General features: G+C 44.3%; 1 protein-coding gene across 1 annotated transcript in view; it reads right to left on the reverse strand.

Moving 5' to 3' along the window:
- Window positions 1–263: 263 nt before the first annotated feature.
- The window catches only part of LOC134538580 (LIM/homeobox protein Awh), a 63,356-nt gene continuing 42,170 nt past the window's right edge, over window positions 264–21,449 (reverse strand). The window contains exons 6-8 of the mRNA XM_063380004.1: window positions 10,996–11,235; window positions 3,009–3,134; window positions 264–397 (exon numbers count right to left, since the gene is read on the reverse strand). Coding sequence (XP_063236074.1) covers window positions 327–397; window positions 3,009–3,134; window positions 10,996–11,235 — 437 coding nt within the window. The 3' untranslated portion in view covers window positions 264–326. The remainder of the gene's footprint in view (window positions 398–3,008; window positions 3,135–10,995; window positions 11,236–21,449) is intronic.

Consider the following 21,449-nt stretch of genomic DNA (forward strand, 5'->3'; position numbering starts at 1 on the left):
GGATGGTAGCGAGCACACCACATGCTGAGTCCACCGTGACGTCACCAGCAGAATAGTAGCGAGCACACCACATGCAGAGTCCACAGTGACGTCAGCAGCAGGATGGTGGCGAGCACACTACATGCTGAGTCCACCGTGACGTCACCAGCAGAATAGTAGCGAGCACACCACATGCAGAGTCCACAGTGACGTCACCAACAGGATGGTGGCGAGCCCACCGCGACGTGACGGGACGGGCGGGGCTCGACGGGCCCCTGGTCCGAGGGGGGTCGACGCCGGGCCTACGCGAAGTGCGGCGAGGGATGGTCGTCGCCCGAGGCCTCGTCTCATACCTCGCCGCGCATGCAGGGCGCCAGCGACTCCTGGGACAACTCGTCCATGGAGGAGTCGTGCACGCCTGCGACAAGGAGACGAGTCGTGCAGGCACTAGCATGGCCGGGCTCCAGTCGCCACCTCGCGACGCGCGCGAAGCAACAGTTCCACGTGCAGGTCGCAGTGGTTGTCACGTGCGTCGGTACCATAGGCGTGCCTACAAGGGGGTACCAGGTGGGCCATGCCCCCCCCCCCCCCTAATGTAATCACTCAGGTCGGCATTTTCTCTAATGCGTTCGTTAATATTCGTATATTCCTGGCACTGTGACACTCAAACTTTTTTTCAGTGTTGCAGCGTGCTAATTAATAATAGTTTTAAACATTTTATCGTTCTGGAAATACAGCCACCTTAGTTTATTTAAAACACGAGGTCCCTTAAAATGGCTAAGCAATAAAATTTTTTTTAAAAGGTTTGTTAAAGTTCTGTTGTCTGAATTGCTGTGTTTGCATTCACTAAAAAGAAGTTCATTTCAAGGTAGATCTGGACCAAGCTATTGGAAAATTCGAGAGGGAAAAATGTTTAAGTAGGTACCTACCCTTTAAACATTATCTATGGAAAAAAACAACATATTTTCAAGATTGTTAAAATTATACGGATATAAATATTAACTAGTAAACATATCTCGATACTGCACACCAATATAAACACAGCAATGAATGAATGTATTTAGGCTATTTAACATTCTAAATTCAGCTTCTGATTTAAAAATTTAGCAGGGCCCCCCCCCCCTAATGGAAATGTCTGGGCACGCCTATGGTCAGTACGCAACCCGATACTGTTCCAACTTGATTTACTACTTAATCAACATGTTAGACGAAAATGATTTACATCTCAACGAACGGCTTTAATGGCAGTAACTAAAAGTTATAGAACCACATCTTTAGAAGCTTTGCAAGTTATTGCTGGAACACTACCTATTGATCTTTTAATTCAAGAAGGGGCAGATGTCGCAATTTTGAAGATGAACAAGGACTACTCTTCGTTGAAACACCGTCGGATTCATTCTGAGAATATGACCCTTTTTGCAAGAAACGTGGCGAAGTTCAACTAAGGGAAGGTATACATACAATATATTCCCTGTAATAGAAGAAAGAATGACATACTCATGGATCTGTACTGACCATTACACCTCGCAATTTTTAACAGGCCATGGGAATTTTAAATATAAATTAAACTTATTTAATCTTGTAGAAAGCCCTTTGTGCCCAGTATGTGCGGAAGAAGACACGGTGTTGAACGTTTTGACAGCTGGATACACGAACAATCATTGATGGAAGATTTATTTTCCGATACGGAATAATTACGAAAATTTATCTGCGGATTCCTACACAAGTTTCTTGGCTGTTCTTCTTGTGTATGCGTAATCGAACAGTCGGATTGAATTTAATTCTTGTATTTGAAAGGAAATGTATAAGGAGTTTTAAACAAGTAATACAAACCAGATCTCTCTCTCTCAAAAAAAAAAAAAAAACGATGACGGTAAAGCTATACCCTGGAAACTTAAATAAGTCAGATTTAAAGGAACTGATTTATTATTTGATATAAACTGTATTATATTATATATATAATCTTGTGTGTGTCTATTATAATTTGTGTACTACAATTAAAACGCACTACTCTTGCAAACCTTGAAAAAAGGATTATATCGAGCTATAAGATAATCTGTCTGTTCCAACATAGTAGTAGCACAGTTCACCAGCCACCACTGCCCTTGAGGGTTGAAGGTTCATAAATTATAACATCCAGATACCCCTCTGTCGTAATGTTTCGGGCAATTAAGACACACGCACCTATTTATATCAATGTTCTGCCACATTTCCCTTTTTTTCAAGTATGTGTGTCCAGTAATTGACGGACAGATATCGAACTCTGATATCTTTGGTAAAAAGTGATGTTTTCCATAGGAAAACACATCATCTTGCACATAATTTTTAAGTGATTTCTTTTATCTTTGTCATTTTTTGTACTAAAAAATTATTTTATTTTCATAATTATTCTGTCAGATATATTACAAATTCCTGGCATGCAAACCATGTATTTAAAACATGCATACACACAGAAATAAAAAAATTGGAAACAGCTGCAGGCAATACAAGTGACTGTAGACAAGTAGTTACTGTGAGAGATGGGAACAACTACAGCTACTTTGTGTGAACGTAGGAAAAAAGTTACTCTGAAAGGATGTGAACAACTACAGGTACTATGAGTGAATGTTAAGGAGACCCCCATGAAGATACGGGAACAACTACAAGTACTACAAGAGGATGTTAAGAAGGAGTACCTGTGAAGACATGTGAACTACAGGCACTACAAGGTAATGTTAAGAAGGAGTACCCATAGAGCTATGGGAACAACTACAAGTACTACAAGAGGATGTTAAGAAGGAGTCCCTGTGAAGACATGTGAACTACAGGCACTACAAGGTAATGTTAAGAAGGAGTACCCATAGAGCTATGGGAACAACTAAAAGTACTACAAGAGGATGTTAAGAAGGAGTCCCTGTGAAGACACGTGAACAACTACAGGCACTAGTGTGCACTCCAGGTGCTGCAAGCGGCAGGCGAGGGGGCGGACAGCGACCGCATGCACAGAGCACGCCAGCGAGCCAGACTGTTACCGCAGAGCGCGAGCTGACCGTGAGGCAGGAAGATGGCGGCCGCCTTCTGCTGCGGCTGGAAGGAGTATGTGAGGTGCAGGTTGATGTGTCGGCCGAACGAGCCGTGGTCCTGCTCCCTGGTCAGCGGCGCCGAGGCGTGGTGCACTGCAACAACACACGGCCGTGCGCTAGGTGTCGGGTCCGCTTCTACACCTGCATCGCGGGCCCTCCCCCACCGCGCTACGTTATAACTGCATGGTTACTTCTTACCTACACTCTTTTTTGAATGTTATTAATAGGGGCAGGCATTTTTCCGCGAAAAAATCTGAACGCCTATTAGACTGCAACAAGGTACACCCGCACCAAGAGATTTCCTCCTCGTGATTGGCGGCCGTCTGCGAGAGAAGTAGTTGCCTTATTAGACCGAGCCACTCAGGACGCATTTGGTTCCGCACTGAACTACCGTGATTGGCGCTTTAACTATACGACATGCACCTGGAAGAAACTTACCCAATCACGAAACACAGACGATGCTATAGTGTTTTAACTTTCATCTAGTCTTGAAATCTTTTCGCGAAATCTGCATGCCCCTAGTTATTAAACCTGAAAATACAGGGTATGATTAAGGTTACTATTTTACAAGTCCAAAGTAAGCTTTTTTTATAAAATTATGTATTTTACTTTATAATAACAACAGCAAGTAATAATTTTTATTTCACGCTCTAAAATAAAAATTGAAAATAGTTACAGAAAAATGAAATTAGCTGTAGTTCTGTCAAACCTTCTAAAATTTCATTGGATAAAATATTTTCATTTTTTTTAGTTTGTAAAACATTTTAATAGTTAAACATTTAAAAAATTAACAGGGATGGTCCCGGGCCCTTGACCCGGCCCCACCCTTGTGGGGGTCATGGAGACCTGGAACACAAGGTGAGGGACCACTTGTCGTTTCACGTCAAGGTCATGTGAGATCTTGTATTTACTGAAATGGATTTGTTGATCTTTCTGTAGAATGTTACTCTCACCCAGTTAAAAAAACAAAAAAAAAACAGTGGTGGATGATGGAAAATTCAGGGGTACCACAAACACATTTTAGGGATAACTATCTGAAGGGTCGTTGATTCTATTTAAATATTGTTAAAAGTAGTTGGTTATACCATAAGAAATGTGTGGTGGTGTTACTTTACAAATATCAACAAGGTTCTGACTATCTCTTAATGGACTGTCCTCGACAACGATTTAGTTACTACAGTTTTGTCAGAATCAGTATAGCATAGGAGAATATATATGTATATACTTATATATTAGAATTCTGAAAATAAAAAAAATTATGTTTGCTGCCAATGCAAAACTATTTTGTGATGCTTATAGACACTACCACTGTAGTGTAATAATATTTTGTTGTAGTTTCAACATTTTTGTAATGATCCTAAATAAACGCACTTTGTTTCTCGCACAGAAAAATTATAGTTCCTCGTGCAGAATCACGTGGTCCATGCTGATGCAGTGTCTGCACGGTAACTGGAGGTCACGTGACGAATATTCCCGGGACGGTGCAATAGCAGCCACTGAGTTCCCACTGGCGCTGTTACTGCCTGGGATTTTCGTCGAAGAGAGATCGCTCGCATTCGACCGGACAAAAGAAGAGTGTTATTTTTACCAGCAGCTTTCTTTTCTATATCTTCCCTAATTGATGTGGGCAAGACTTTGTACCGCGGGCTCATTTGATTAAGTAAAATGAAAAATAGTAAAAAAAAATTACATAAGTAGGGTAGGTGACCCAAATATGAGACCCGGCCTTAATATGAGACCCTTTATTATCTTGACAAGTAAGAGCTGCTACCTATCAGCCGCTCTTGGAACTACTAGCAGCCTCCATTTCCCGACCACGGATAGAGTGAGACATTTATCTGATGCGCGCGAGATCCAGAATAACAGTTTATACGATTTTCTTCATTTTGAGTTTTCGTGAGTGGCATCTTGCAGCTTTATTATCAACATAGAGGTACGTTTATATTAATTATCAATTCATACTTTCTTATGAGCAGTGAAGTAAGCTTCCATGTGTATAAATAAGGAACTATGGCAGTTTAAAATTTCAGCCTTGTTGATGTGTTTTGTAGCGGCCATGACAAGGTGCCTAATATGAGACCACTTACGTGTCCTAATTTGAGATAGGGTCTCATATTAGGAGTAAGGGTCTCATATTAGGTGATTTAGATATAAAATAATACTGTTGCTGTAAGAACAGTAACTAATAAGTTTAATTTTATATATAAAATATCTTAAAATTTTGTGATAGAACATAGTTAGACATGTAGGCCCTGCTGAGAAGGCCAGGGAAAGCCACGTTTCGATCGTCTGCTTACCTCCACACTCATCTCAGAAGATGCAGCTGTTGGACGTAGGTTTTATGTTCCCTCTCAAGACATCTTATGCTCAAGAAGTAGAAGACTGGCTGTGCCGAAACCCAAATCATGTTGTTACAAACTTTACAGTGGCTAAACTTTTCAGTGCTGCATACCAAAGAGCAGCAACAATGGAAATATCTGTTAATTCTTTTAATAAAACAGGCCTGTTTCCATTTAACCGAAACATATTTCGTGATTATGAATTTGGTGCTTTCTCTAAATCATTAAATGGCCAAGAAACTAGATAAGAAAATGGAGCTCAAGAGAATTCAGATACAGCCATTTGTAGAGAAGACCAGAGCCACCCAAGAAAAACTTCGATGCAGACAGATCAGCCATGTTGCAGCAGTGCAGTTAGTCCCTTTATCAGACCTGTGGATATTTCACCACTACCAAATTTTCCTTCAAAAGGAACATCCAGTAGATGTGGCAGTGCTAATGTTATCACATCATCGCCATACAAAACAAGCTTGGATGAAAATGTCGCAAGAAAAAAAAAAGGCTGAAGCTCGTAAGAAATTGGTTCTTGGGAAACAGAAAGGAAACGAAGCTAGACCTACACAACCAGATCTCGCAACACGGACAAATTAAGGATTACTACCAAATCATTCATCGCTGTAGATTCTGAGGACTCCAGTGACGAAAATATTTCGCTGCATGACAGTTCAAATGAAAGTGATGGACCTGAAAGTGATGGATGCAGAGTGTTTGTTATGCGGCTGCCTTTTCTCAGAGGACAAACTTGGCGAGAAATGGCGGCAGTGCCTCAAGTGCTATGGGTGCGCTCATGAAGATTGCGGAGCCGATCCATGTTTTGTGTGTCCTATGTGTAACAAAAAAAAGTGCAAAAAGTGACTAAATGATATCAAATATGGAATTTGTAACATAATGTAGGGGGTGTCTCATATTAGGAACACATTTTTGTTTTCACAAAATTTCGCATTTTTTTTATTTCTTAGTTTAATTATTTTCTGTATTAATACAAGTGCTCTATCCTGTTTTGAAGTAAAAGTGCATTACATAATATATCATATAAGATAAATAAATCTACCAATAGTGGTTTTAATAACAAAATATAAATATTTTTAAAAAGGGGTCTCATATTCGGTACACTTGCCCTATATAATTTTTTGTACTTTATATTTCACTTATTTCTTTGTGTATTTTCGTGGAATACACAATGTTACAAAATGAGTTTTTTGGCAATTAAATGGGGTTTTGAAATGTTTCTATAAGGGCCCCGCCTACCCTGGCACACACACGCGGTGCGCAGAGCTTCAGGAAAAAACAACGCGATTTCAAAACTTATCGAGATATCCGAGTGGGGTCTGCTTACGAAAAGCATTTAAGAGTTCGCTGAGGGCCGAAAAGTACTTTTCATTTCTGATTATGTTTTTAAACCGTTTTTTTATAAGAGTGAAAATGGCTAAAACGCGTGTTTTCAGAGTAATTTTTAGACGTAAAACAACCGGTACAGATTCTTGAAAACACTTAAGGGACTTGCATTACACATTTATCTTCATTTATCGGCCATATAATTTAACGTTCACCGCTCAAATTCCACAGTTTTCCTGTGCACGACGAGAAGACTGCGCGCCAGTCCAGAGGAGACACCGCTCTAGAAGCACCAGCGAGCGTCGCGCTTATCATCCCGCCTCACTAACACCTTTGAATATATATATACTGTATAGAAGTCGCGAGTGGATAGGATTTACTCTACGTTTTTCAGAAGCGTATGATGAGCAGCTTGGGAACTTCACCGCTGCAGTGCGCTGCCGTAATGCCCTGTATCGTCTTAGTTGTTATTTACACGTTAGAGCGCAGCGCTGTCGCCCGCTGTCATTCCCTGCACCCCTCATCCATCATTCACTGCAGCTAAACGTCGTTCAACAGGATGGGGAAGGGGTGTTTGAAGAGTTCGACACTTGTCCGCTAGGGACCACCACAAGTCGATGCCCTAGAGATGGTGGCGATTGCGGCGGTGAATTAACTAACTACCTCAAAACCGTATTAGAAATTTTAACCTGGGCTGGCGAATTCTATACAGTATATATATTCAAAGCTAACACACACACACCCCTGACGAGGCGGGCCCCTTAGGCATTCATTCCTCTGGAAAATTCTTTAATTCAAGCTTGAAAATCAAGTTTGTTCGACGTGAGCTGTTCGCCGAACGGTAACGAAGCTACCAGATGAGCTCTGTCGTCGTCGGGAGCTCTCAGGGACGCCACAGTGGCGAAGCGAGCGGTCCAAGAGGCAACTGCGCCGCCTCCGGTAGACGTCAGCGCTTGCTGAGGAAGACGGCTGCCCGCAGGAGTCGCGCTCTGCGTCCGTTGCGCCCACTTGTAGGGTAGGGGGGAGAGAGATGCTCCAAGTTGGCCCGAAGTTTCCGCTCAATTTGCGATGTTGACGTCGCGACGCGACCCGGCCGGGCGGAGGGACGACACAAAGGCGTCCCCCGCTGGAAATTACGCCGGCGTCCCTTCCGAGACGCCCGCGCCGGAGGCTGGGGACCGCAGGTCTGGACCCGCGCGCCCGCGCGCAAGAGCGGCACACGTCGCAGTCGGTAAGCTCGGTTAACAAGCGACACGAACACTTGGAGGATTTTCACAGGAATGTGAAAGATATCACAACCATAGAGCGAAATAGATTCGTTTCGAGATATTGCTCAAAACCTACTTCAGGTTTTTTATTATTGAAACATAGGTGTTTCAAATACTAATATGTAACAAGATATTTAACTTAATCGGAATCGCCCATAGGTGAACCGGATATGTACGAGATGATTAATGTATTAATACAGTACGAAAATGTTTATATGGGCGCATCCATTTTCTTGTCACATATGAACAGAAAACGCGCTCTCGTTAACCTATTCAACATCTCTCGCCCCCACCACAGACAATAATAAAAGGGACCTGCGCGAAAATTTAACAAATGTCTGTCGAAGTCTAACAATATTAGACAAATTTTTGTTAGGGGAAATACGCAGTTGTATCCACCTGTTACTAGAGATTGAGAATATTTTTTTATTCATTTCATGTTTCTGTGGGGAACTTTGTGTTTGTGAGAAACGTTCGACCGGAGAGCATCGAGCCAGGGGCAACCCGGTCGACACGTCAGCAGCCAACCAGCAGGCGATGTCTGCACGGCAGTGCACCAACACCACTGTGCAGTCTAGCCTGGCTGCAGGGAGCTGGTTGTGATGCCCAAACGTCGCCCCGGGAGGCGCTACAAGTGACTGGAGGCGGAGATGATACTGCAGTGGGTTAACCCTGCATTCCGGCCGCGCGGAGGCGGAGAGACAAGCGCGACACCCGGCCCTGGGGCTAGCCGGGAATCTAACCCAGGACCCTGAAGCTACCGGAGTCCATTGAACCATTACCCGAGACAAGCGGTGGCCGGATATTATAATTTGAAACCATCCGAAGACCTGAAGAAGTTAATTAATATGAAAGTTCTTGCCAGAAAGTTTAAATGTCTTATTCCGTAGAAAAAACCCATTAGAAATTCTGGCATATGGTGAAAAATAAGAATTTCTTAAAGTGATACAACCTAAAAGTATAAGAAGAATTTCGCGAAACAATATAAATAATAGTAGAATCTCTGAGAATATCGTGTTCTCGGAACAGAGTCTGCTAACCACTTATTCTACATGCATGCAGACGAAGAGGCGTAGTATTATTTATTTAGTGGTAGATTCTCTAAGCTGTCCACATGTTCCCATGCATGCTATAGATATGCTGTAATTGAGTAGTTAATGACACATGAGCAGAGTCACGGTAAAAGAAAGTTTATATCTTCCCTTGGTTATGATTTCTCTGAACAGCATAGTCTTGTCTGCTATTCTTTAAAACCTGCGTATTTTCTAACTGCGTGTGAGTTTTTCCATCCCTTAGAACAGGTAGATGGCACAATGCTACAGCGCGAGGTGGCGTAGTGGTAACCTAGGGGATCCGTGGTCCACCGCAGTCACTGTGGACCACATCCCTGCCCCGAGTGGACCAGGCTCCAGGCCCCGGTCAATACAGAGCTGTAGTGGTCCACCGCAGTCCCTGCCCCCGAGTGGACCAGGCGCCAGTCAGCACAGAGCTGTAGTGGTCCACCGCAGTCCCTGCCCCCGAGTGGACCAGGCGCCAGTCAGCACAGAGCTGCAGTGGTCCACCGCAGTCCCTGCCCCCGAGTGGACCAGGCGCCAGTCAGCACAGAGCTGTAGTGGTCCACCGCAGTCCCTGCCCCCGAGTGGACCAGGCGCCATGCCCCGGTCAGCACAGAGCTGCAGTGGTCCACCGCAGTCACTGCCCGCGAGTGGACCAGGCGCCATGCCCCGGTCAGCACAGAGCTGCGGTGGTCCACCGCAGTCACTGCCCGCGAGTGGACCAGGCTCCAGGCCCCGGTCAATACAGAGCTGCAGTGGTCCACCGCAGTCCCTGCCCCCGAGTGGACCAGGCGCCAGTCAGCACAGAGCTGCAGTGGTCCACCGCAGTCACTGCCCGCGAGTGGACCAGGTGCCATGCCCCGGTCAGCACAGAGCTGCAGTGGTCCACCGCAGTCACTGCCCGCGAGTGGACCAGGCGCCAGGCCCCGGTCAGCACAGAGCTGCAGTGGTCCACCGCAGTCCCTGCCCGCGAGTGGACCAGGCGCCAGGCCCCGGTCAGCACAGAGCTGCAGTGGTCCACCGCAGTCCCTGCCCCCGAGTGGACCAGGCGCCATGCCCCGGTCAGCACAGAGCTGCAGTGGTCCACCGCAGTCCCTGCCCCCGAGTGGACCAGGCGCCATGCCCCGGTCAGCACAGAGCTGCAGTGGTCCACCGCAGTCCCTGCCCCCGAGTGGACCAGGCGCCAGGCCCCGGTCAGCACAGAGCTGCAGTGGTCCACCGCAGTCACTGCCCGCGAGTGGACCAGGCGCCATGCCCCGGTCAGCACAGAGCTGCAGTGGTCCACCGCAGTCACTGCCCGCGAGTGGACCAGGCGCCAGGCCCCGGTCAGCACAGAGCTGCAGTGGTCCACCGCAGTCCCTGCCCGCGAGTGGACCAGGCGCCATGCCCCGGTCAGCACAGAGCTGCAGTGGTCCACCGCAGTCCCTGCCCCCGAGTGGACCAGGCGCCATGCCCCGGTCAGCACAGAGCTGCAGTGGTCCACCGCAGTCCCTGCCCGCGAGTGGACCAGGCGCCATGCCCCGGTCAGCACAGAGCTGCAGTGGTCCACCGCAGTCACTGCCCGCGAGTGGACCAGGCGCCAGGCCCCGGTCAGCACAGAGCTGCAGTGGTCCACCGCAGTCCCTGCCCCCGAGTGGACCAGGCGCCATGCCCCGGTCAGCACAGAGCTGCAGTGGTCCACCGCAGTCACTGCCCGCGAGTGGACCAGGCGCCAGGCCCCGGTCAGCACAGAGCTGCAGTGGTCCACCGCAGTCCCTGCCCCCGAGTGGACCAGGCGCCATGCCCCGGTCAGCACAGAGCTGCAGTGGTCCACCGCAGTCACTGCCCGCGAGTGGACCAGGCGCCAGGCCCCGGTCAGCACAGAGCTGCAGTGGTCCACCGCAGTCCCTGCCCCCGAGTGGACCAGGCGCCAGTCAGCACAGAGCTGTAGTGGTCGAGGGGCCGGCGAGCCACTCACTTTGCGTCTTCATCTTGCCGGTGTGCAGGTGCTTCTTCTGGCGCGCGCGAGAGTTCTGGAACCACACCTGGGTGACGCGCTTGCTGAGACCGGTGATCTGCGCGATGCGCTCCAGGTCCTGGCCGTCCGGGTTCGAGTCCAGCTGGAAGTTGGCCTGCAGCACCTGCAGCTGCTCCTCCGTGAAGGTGGTCCTCACTCGCTTCGCCTTGTTCTTGTGGTAGCTGTCGGCGTCGCAGCCTTCTGCAAGCACACTGGGGACCCGTTAGGCGCGCGGCCCTGCTGCCTCCATCCTCTATCCTCCACGCTCCCCGCTCCACACTCTAAACCTGCAGTGTTTACAACCACCCATGGGCGAACCAACCTACTTGTTCTTACAAATTCTCAATATCCAACCCATCCAACCTAAAGTCCGATTCTTCCCACACTTTGCTACCTCCTTCCTCCACGATCCACACTCTACACTTTCAGTGGCCTTCATTTAGACTGTTTACAAGTGTTCATAGGTGAACCAACCTACTTGTTCTTACAAATGCTCAATATCCAACCCATCCAACCTAAAGTCCGATTCTTCCCACACTTTGCTACCTCCTTCCTCCACGATCCACACTCTACACTTTCAGTGGCCTTCATTTAGACTGTTTACAACTGTTCATAGGTGAACCAACCTACTTGTTCTTACAAATGCTCAATATCCAACCCATCCAACCTAAAGTCCAATTCTTCCCACACTTTGGTTAACAAGTCCGGAGTAATGGAAGCAGTAGCCTCTGTGTCTCAACTCTGGAAAAATCATTAGGTAGCAGCGGAACGCAGACACGATCCTTTATAAACCCCCAAAGGAAGAAAAAAATATCATGGAGTTATGTCAGATGAACGTGGAGGCCAGCGAAAAACAGACCACTACGACCAGTCCGACAATTATTAAACTTTGAGCGAAACGCACGTTGAACTGAAATTGACGATTCACTCTTGGCAAATTGCGGAGCGCTAAACGCTTTAATGCTCAGGAATCGCCATTTTTGTCGTAGGTGGCGCTGCGAGCGAGAAAACAAACAAAGCATTCCTCGCGCATGCGATTATCTAAAACGGTTTGAGTTACTCTCTAATTGTGACCTTGGACCAAAAATATACAACGCTTACAGTTGATACTATGAAAATTTATATCGGGGACATTATTTTATGGACAAACTGTATTTTTTTTTTGCAGAAGATACCTTTGGGTACTAGTTGAGCAGCTTTTGTGACTTTGTACAACGCATGACTCTGGTTATTTCTGCACATTTTTTTTTCTTCAGATAATGCTGAATCATAAGGAAATGGCGCATAATTTTATAACTTAATTATGTTTAAATCAAGCATAATTCTTTCAAACCTTGGAAAAGATAATTGAATTTTCAACAATTTGACTTTGTTTTGTTGCATTATGCTTATAATGGGCGCAGTTAATGCGGTTTGCAAATAACTTTAACTATTGGACAACACAAAGCATAAATGGCCGAGTAAAAAATTCGAAAAATTATTACCGCGAACACTATTTTGTAGTGATACAGTTGTATTCATGTTAATGTACAAATATCTGTACTTTTACATGAATATTTATGTTCCATTTACAAAAACAAGCCAATTCGCATCTACCAGGGGAAGGTAGATGTGGCCTGGCCTGGTTCCTCCCGCCCACCATTTAAAACATTGGAAGGATTATTGTTATCGTTAGAAGGCTTCAATAATGTTTTTCGTCCCGATTACAGCCCCATATGCTTCATACACAGAAGCAGCAGGAATTATGTTTCCGAGAAGTCTATATTTATTTCCGGTTTGTGTTTCATGTACTTAATAACACTATTTATGACTGGTTTTTTTATAGCAAAATCACTAAGAAATAAACTCAAAAACGAAGTATAAAAATAAATTAAACCCCAGATATATAATGATCAGTTTTTCTATTCTCAAGCAAAATCATTACTTATATTTAGAGACAGGAAAAATTCGCGGGTTCAATGACCTGCAGGATGAACTCCATAGTTCTACGTACACTCGGTCAAATGCCACCCACTCATTGGCTGCTGTCTTGTGAGACGTCCCAGCGTAGCTGCCTGTGATTCGATATAGCTTTGGTCGGGCGTTTCTCATTGGCCCAGAGACATCCAGGTGAGTTGTGAACCAACAGCAGAGGCAGCACTGAGGCATAACGATTTGTATTTTAGCCTATCGCGAAATGAATTCGCGAATTTTTCCGGTCTCTACGTATATTACTACGTGTAAACGTCGGCGTTCTAAAATACTGCTGGGCCCTGTTCGATTTTTGGGATCAAGGAGCTTATTCAGAGTTTGTTTCCGCTATGAACATATATCGTTATTTTCTAAATAAACGAAGCAATGCTGTTTACTAGGTAGACGGCATACCACACGCAGCGAGTTGCCTTGTTGGACATCCAGAAGGCTGCGGTGGAGTCGGCAGCGACTATCCCGCGCACCGACAGCTGTTCAAACGACGACGACGACGACGTACAGTCGCGTCCCGTCAGGGCGACAGGAAACGGACCACACAACGAAAACAAGTGATGTATTGTCTCGCCGGGGCCCACAATTGCATTCCGTGTTGACTCCTCCCTATGGCGCGCGGCACTTGTCGGCTGTGGGACGACTGCTCTGTCTTCACCGTTTGTAACGTCCTTCCTTCTTCCTCCCGCCCTTAAACACTTCACATCCTTCTGGCACACGTCCTTACAGACATTCCAACGGATTCTTTTCCTACCTTAAGGGCTCCGCCTACCCGGGCACACACACGGTGCGCAGAGCTTCAGGAAAAACAACGCGATTTGTAAACTGCTCAAGTTATGCGAGAGCATTCTGCTTACGAAAAAAGCATTTAAGAGTTCGCTGAGGGCCGAAAAGTACTTTTCATTTCAGATTGAGTTTTTAAACTGTAGTTTTAGAAAAGTTAAAATTGCTAAAACGCATGTTTTCAGAGTAATTTTTAGGCGTAAAACAACCGGTACAGATTCTTGAAAGCACTTACGGGACTTGCATTACCCCTTTATCTTCATTTCTCAGCCACATAATGTTACGGTCACCGCTCAAATTTCACAGTTGTCCTGTGACGACGAGAAGACTGCGCGCCAGTCCAGAGGAGACACCGCGCTAGAAGCACCAGCGAGCGTCGCGCTTATCATCCCGCCTCACCGACACACATACACCCCTGACGAGGCGGGCCCCTTAACCCCACTCTACTCCAGTCGCTACAGGAATGCAATGAGGAAAACACTTCAGTTGCAAGGTCACCTGGGAATATGTGCTGCCAGTGCTGCTTCCTAGCGGACATTATAATAACATTTGCAGTGCTGTTGCAGCTATTGACTTTGTTCCGGGAGGATAATTGTATTCTTTTTCGACGTAGGAAAATGTTTTGTTGAAAATTTTATAGATAATACAATATTTTAGAAATAAATTAAAGGACTTGTACATTAATATATTTCGTAGTTTCACTAATGTGTGTATAAAACACATGTTTACGGGATATAGTTGTATAAAGCCTTGGGCTTATAAAGAGTCTAATCGCACAGCAGCAAAATGAAGCCATTGCCTTAAGACATTTTGGTCTACATTGACTTGCCTGGAACAAAACGGTGTTATAAAATTTTAAAATTTTATTTTTTTTATGTTTCGAAACGTCCGTTTGCAACTGGCTCTTAGAGTTCTATTTCGCAGAAGACTTACCGAAATTTTATTCTGCAAGACGAAAGGAAGTCGAAAGTAGTTTTTTCCGATGGCGGGCAATGTACGAACTGAATGGAATGAATGGAAGAACTGAAGAAACTCTTAAATAATTTTCTTTTCTTTTATTTTTAGTCTTTTATTATTTTTTTCATTAATTATTTACGGTTGCAAGTGAAGTGTCGTTTCTTGTATTTTTTTCTAATTAGTTTTAATTTTAGCTGAAATCGTGTTTCTGTTTAGTGAAGTGTGAAATAAATAATCTACAAACCGAGTTACTTACTGCATATTTTCATAATCAAGGAAAGGTTTCCTAAAAAAATATATATATATTTTTATTGGTACCACAATAATTTTATACTTTTCACAAAAAAAATTGTCTGCTGAGTTGTTTGAAACCTATCAAGTAACACACGTATTTTATAAACACGGATTTATAATGTTTTGAATGCGGATCATGTGAATTTGTTTTTAATTTTTTTAAAGTGAATATTCTAAATTTTTTTTATAAGTTGTATGTTCCTCTGTTGTATTTTTGGTGCTGTGTCAAATTGTTGTGGAGTGCTTCTCTCCGCTGAGTCTGTGATGAGAGATGATAGGAGATGTTGAGAGATGATGAGAGATGATGAGAGATGTTGAGAGATGATGAGAGATGATGAAAGATGTTGAGAGATGATGAGAGATGTTGAGAGATGATGAGAGATGATGAGAGATGTTGAGAGATGATGGGAGGTGACGGGAGGTGTTGTGAAGAAGTGGCAGCAGCGCAGTGGCGGTGATTCAGAGCGCGGATGACGGCCGCCATTACTGCCGCGGCGCCGACTATAGTTCATCAGGCGCCCCCCCGAGGCGAGGGCGCTAGGGGCGAGACTCCCGCGCCGCGCTGCCGGATTGTGCGCCCTACGGCGCCCCGCCCCGCCCCGCCTCGGTAATCCACAAAGAGAACTGCCCGCCGCGCGGAGGGGACGCATGCTGATGCTGGCTGTCTCCGCGGGGTGAGGGGAAGGGGCGGGAAGGGGGCGGAAAAGGAATCCCAAATTACCGGAAATTCTGGAGGCTGCGCTCTGGATGGAGTCGATATAATTTGCATTGTAGATCTTGTGTGCGGGAGGAGGGAAGGGGGGGGGGGGGAGTGGAAAGCAGAACTGTGCGAACAGAACAGTGGAGGGGGCAGTCAGGGAGAACAAATCAATTTTCTGCCGATTTCACAGCCAGTAAACATCAGAAGGGAGACAAATGAGATTATCGTCAGACACGAGCGGGGGTGCGAGGGGTTTGCGAGGGGTTGGGGGGAGGGCTCACAGAGTAGTTGCGGAAGCGCGGGTGGTGGGGGGGGGGGGGGGGGGGGGAGAGCCCCAGATCTCTGAAGGCTGAGGGACACAAGACTGCGTGATTACAATCACGGTGCTTGCTGGCGTTTTTATTTTAATACGACTGAGATCCTTTGAAACTGGAAGCAGGCGAAAAGTAACCTCTTCTGAAGATTTTTTTTGTTTTGTTTACTTCTTCGTATTCACGGCTGCATCGTTGTAGTTCTACTTATTAGAAAATTTCAGCCAAGTAAAAATAAAAATAAAATATATTCTTCCGCGAAAAAAAAAAAAGCAAATGAAAATACGTTATAGGTACTGGTTGGTAAACACTAAAGTAGTTAATATAAGATATGTTTGCCGTACCATACCACACCCAATTTACTGTCTTTATTTATCGAAAGAGCCAGAGTATTACAGTGGCGAGACTAATATATCGAGGTTACACAACAAAGCAGATCAAACATGGATTTTGGATTCATTCTTTGAATGTCTTTTTTGTGTTGACCAAGGGTTTTTTTTTTTTTTTGCATTTCTTCGCTGTTATTATTGTAACTATCTCGTAGTTGTCAGCCATACTGTGTTCGTCATACAGTGTAACCAACAATGGTACGTCCGAGAAAAAAAAATGGTGGCGTTTGGAACAGCAGCAAACGTGACGGACGTTGGTGGTCAGTGGTTTACATTGGCTGCTCCTGTGGTCCAGTTCCTGCCAATCACTGCTCCGTCTTACTCTCAGTTGCACTATCCTGCTCGTAGAGCTGACATCTGTACGTGGACATTGGTCCAAGAATAGTTACGTGTAGGGACAGGAAAATTTCAGGAAAATTTCGCGGGTTCAATGACCTGTAGGATGAACTCCATAGTTCTACGTACACTCGGTCAAATACCACCCACTCATTGGCTGCTGTCTTGTGAGACGTTCCAGCGTAGTAGCCTGTGATTCGATAAAGCTTTGGTTGGGTGTTTCTCATTGGCCCAGAGTCATCCAGGTGAGTTGTGAACCAAAAGCAGAGGCAGCACTGAGGTATTACGATTTGTTTTTTATTCTATCGCGAAATGAATTCGCGAATTTTTCCGGTCTCTACTCTGTAGTATTCGGGCGTTACACGGCAAGCATGAAGCCTGCCACCTGGAGTAAAATAACGCGGAGACCATAAGAAAAACATCCCTTTCGGCACAGCCTACATGCGCCTATTTCTTCTGGAATGTTCAGGAAATTTTTATATAAACTTCTGTAAAATATTGAAAACTAAATGTATATAACATCTTATATGTTCCACAAATATTTCAAAGTTATCGACTAAACAATGCAGCGAAAATGCACGAATGTTTCTAATTCATTGAATCCGCTATTGAATTATAGAACGAATTTCAAACTATTATGACTACTAATGTAATTATAGCTGGTTTACCTTAAAACACTATATTTAATTCTTTTAACTAATAAATGGTCGTATAAATGTTTTTGATCAAGTTTGAAAATAATGTTTAAAAGGTTTACAATAAGTTTGAACGAATTTGATAGGAAGGAATGTTAGAATTTTTTAAAGATTTAATCCCTATTTTTTTTAACCCCAGACATTAATAGATAGTCTCATGACAACTTGTATGTTTAAAATTTTAACAATAATTTATAACGGTTTTGATAGTATTCATACTAAAGGAGTTGTGATTTTTTTTGTCCTTAAAACATTATTTCTACCCCTTTGCAGTAACGGTCGTATCAAAAATTATTTTAGACAAAGTTTTAGATAATATAAAGTACGTTGAAAATAATTACGAACGAATTCAATAGTGTACATGGTACAGATATTATTAATCTTTATTTGAACCACTGTTTTTTCAATCCCTTTCAGTAATGGTTTGTCTTATCATAAATTGTTTCATATAAAAGTTTAAGAAGATATTTATAAGGTTTACAATAAGTTTTAACAGATTTGATGTGTACCTAATAAGTGAGTTGTGAATTTTATTTTCTCCTTCAACTTATGTTTTTCCCCCATCCTTTTGCAGTAATGGTTGGTTGTATCAAAAATTATTTAAGGCAAAATTATTAGAAAATATTTTGAAATTTAACAGAAAATTAAAACAGATTTGATAGTGTACATATTCCAGAAATTATTATTTATTTATTTTTTGTTTCTAACACTTTTTTTTAACCACTTGCAATAATAGTTTCTGTTATCAATGATTGTTCGAGATTAAAAGTTTTAGATAATACTCATAAAATTTTCAAGCAGTTTGAATGGTTTTGATGACGTTCATGCTAAGGGAGTTATAAATTGCTTTGTCCGCCAACCCATGGTTTTTCCACTCCTTTTGACAAAAGTTTTGGTATTTCACCGAACGAGATATAACATCATACGGATGTGATATTTTTCTTATTAATTGAGCTTTAGCAATTAAAAAATAACTATTCCATATTCTGTCTGATTTTGCCCGTCCCCGAACTCCCCGTATTTTATGTGAGAGTTTGGAAGTGATTTGTGCAAAATTGCGGCCGTTATCGTGTCTACAAAACTGTGATGTATAAACAAAATTTTCAGGTCACGATTGTTTTTAAGTCTATGGATAGGTACTGGAAAAATTCGCGGTTTCAATGACCGCTAGGATAGACTCCATGATCCTCCATGTATTCGGAAAAAATTACACCTGATCATTGGCTACTGACTCGTGACACCTGTTAACTTAACTGCTTGTGATTCGAGACTTATTTCGTTGTGGGTTTTATCGTTAGCTCAGAATCCTTCTAATCAACCGTCCTCCAATAAAAAAAAAAGCAATCAAAAAGTTAAACGCGTTTGGATTCTATCTTGTCGCAAAATGAAACCGTGAAATTTTCCAGGAGCATGTATTTTTAGCGAAAAAGAAATCCCGCGCTAGAGATTGTTCCCTTGCAATTGGATGGCCGGCTGCGAGATTAGACATTGCCCGTGACAATTCAGGACACTGGCTGGCTGTGATTGGTGGTGCCGACAGCAGACACGTTGCCTGTAATAAACCCAGCCAACCACGAGGCACAGACGATGCTACGAAGTTTGGAACACAAAACTGCTCTGGAAATCTTTCCGCGAGAAGGTACGTGGTCGTATCTCTGGACCGAGAAAAGGCAAAGTCCGGGAGTTGCACCGTGGTAGCAGCTCCAGCAGGTAGTGTGTCCGTGAAGTCCGCCCCGGTACTGCACGCAGGCAGGCGCGGACAGGCACGGTCAGGCACGGAGCGAGGTCGGATCCGAACCCGCGACAACAAAGACATTCCCGGTGTTGCCGGAGTCATCGCACCTGCGGCGCCCCCCCACCGGCGACAGGAATGCCATGAATTATTCATGTCGGCGACGCGATTAAGAGCTGCGCGGGTCAGGGAGTGACGTGGCGAGGCGTGGGAGGGGGGGAGGGGCTACGATAACAAACCATCGACAGCCGGCGCGGCGCTGACGGGCCTGGCTCACTGCCCGTCGTGTTGTGTCGGCGTTCCTCGGGCTCCCTCGGGGCTGTGTCGCTTCAAGGTCACGGTCAAAGAGCAGCTCAGACAGTTCTAGCTTTGAATATATATACTGTATAGAAGTCGCCAGCCCAGGTTAAAATTTCTAATACGGTTTTGAGGTAGTTGGTTAATTCACCGCCGCAATCGCCACCATCTCTAGGGGCATCGACTCGTGGCGGTCCCTAGCGGACAAGTGTCGAAATCTTCAAACACCCCTTCCCCCTCCCGTTGAACGACAATGAGCTGCAGTGAATGATAGGTGGGGTAGGTGCAGGGAATGACAGCGGGCGACAGTGCTGCTCTCTAACGTGTAAATAACAACTAAGACTATACAGAGCGTTACGGCAGCGCACTGCAGCGGTGAAGTTCCCAAGCTGCTCATCATACGCTTCTGAAAAACGTAGAGTAAATCCTATCCACTCGCGACTTCTATACAGTATATATATTCAAAGGTTCTAGACAAGCGCATGCGCGAACACTACTGCTTTGACGCTGTCTCCAACCAGTGGAGGATGAAACTCTAAACTTTACTTGGCAACAGGTTGGAGTCCCTCCTCATTGGTAGGGACCGGAAAAATTCGCGGGTTCAATGATCTGCAGGATGAACTCCGCAGTTCTACGTACACTCGGTCAAATGTCACCCACTCATTGGCTGCTGTCTTGTGAAGGTGTCCCAACGTAGCAGCCTGTTGATTCGATAAAGCTTTGGTTTGGGTGTTTCTCACTGACCCAGAGTCATCCAGGTGAGTTGTGAACCATTAGCAGAGGCAGCACTGAGGTATAACGATTTTAGCCTGTCGCGTGAAATGAATTCGCGAATTTTTCCGGTCTCTACTCATTGGAGTCTCTTTGCACGAGAGTGGTAGAACGTCGAAGTCCCTGACCGCTGGATTGGTCGCAATGGTCGAGACGACAGAGGTTTTTTTTTTTTTTTTTTTTTCGCTGGCTTCCACATTCACCTGACGTAACGCCATACGTTTTTTTTTCCTTTGGTGTTTTATAAAATAATGTTTCTACGTTCCGCCGCTACTTAATAATTTGCTAGAGTTGAGACACAGAACTGAAGAGGCTATTGCTGACATTTATCCGGACGTGTTAACCAAAGTGTGGGAAGAATTGGTATTTATGTTGGATTTGTGCCGTATAACTAAATGTGCACAAATTGAACATTTACAAAAAAAACTAGGTTAGTTGACTTTCAATTTGATGTATAATGTGTTGTAAGTAGTCAAAATTAAACTGTTATAATATACCATTGAACCTGGGATATTCGTTTAAGGACATCCCGTATTAACCGAACCGTATGGAATGGGACCCGTGAATACGGGTTATTATTTGGCAACAGTCAACACTGCAAAATGTTATACATACAGTTTTGCTTTGAAACTTTATTACTGAATATATCATATGACCCGGAAAACCGCAAACCAGCAACATGCTACTGAAAACGTGTTGCTTACAAACGAAACTGACACCGTAATGTTTTTTTTTTAAATCTCTTTTGTCACAATCTGGAATACAGCTTCCAAATTATTATTTATTTTGGTGGGGCACATGACTTAGTTTCAGTTCTCATTAAAGTTAAAATAAAGTACATAGTGTATATGTAAATGCAGTCACGTCAACAGTTAACTCTTTAGGAATTTGATAATATTAAATAAAATATAATTTGAATCCCATCGAGTTACGAGTACTGGATTCGATCATGGCATGGAGAAATTTGTTTTTAAATTCATTCCTTCATGGTGACTACCAGCACTCTGACCCTCACCACTTTCGTCAAGGCATACATGGACATACCACTCCCTCTCTCCTCTGCCCAGTGACTGACTACCATTATTGTATCCGTAATCTTGTTTTCTATAACTTCACGACATTTTTAATTATGTTGCCACATATACACTTTTGTTTTCTAGAAAATTTCGCCATTTTGAATTATAACAT

The sequence above is a fragment of the Bacillus rossius genome, chromosome 13, assembly GCF_032445375.1.
Source record: "Bacillus rossius redtenbacheri isolate Brsri chromosome 13, Brsri_v3, whole genome shotgun sequence".
Taxonomy (NCBI): Eukaryota; Metazoa; Arthropoda; class Insecta; order Phasmatodea; family Bacillidae; genus Bacillus; species Bacillus rossius.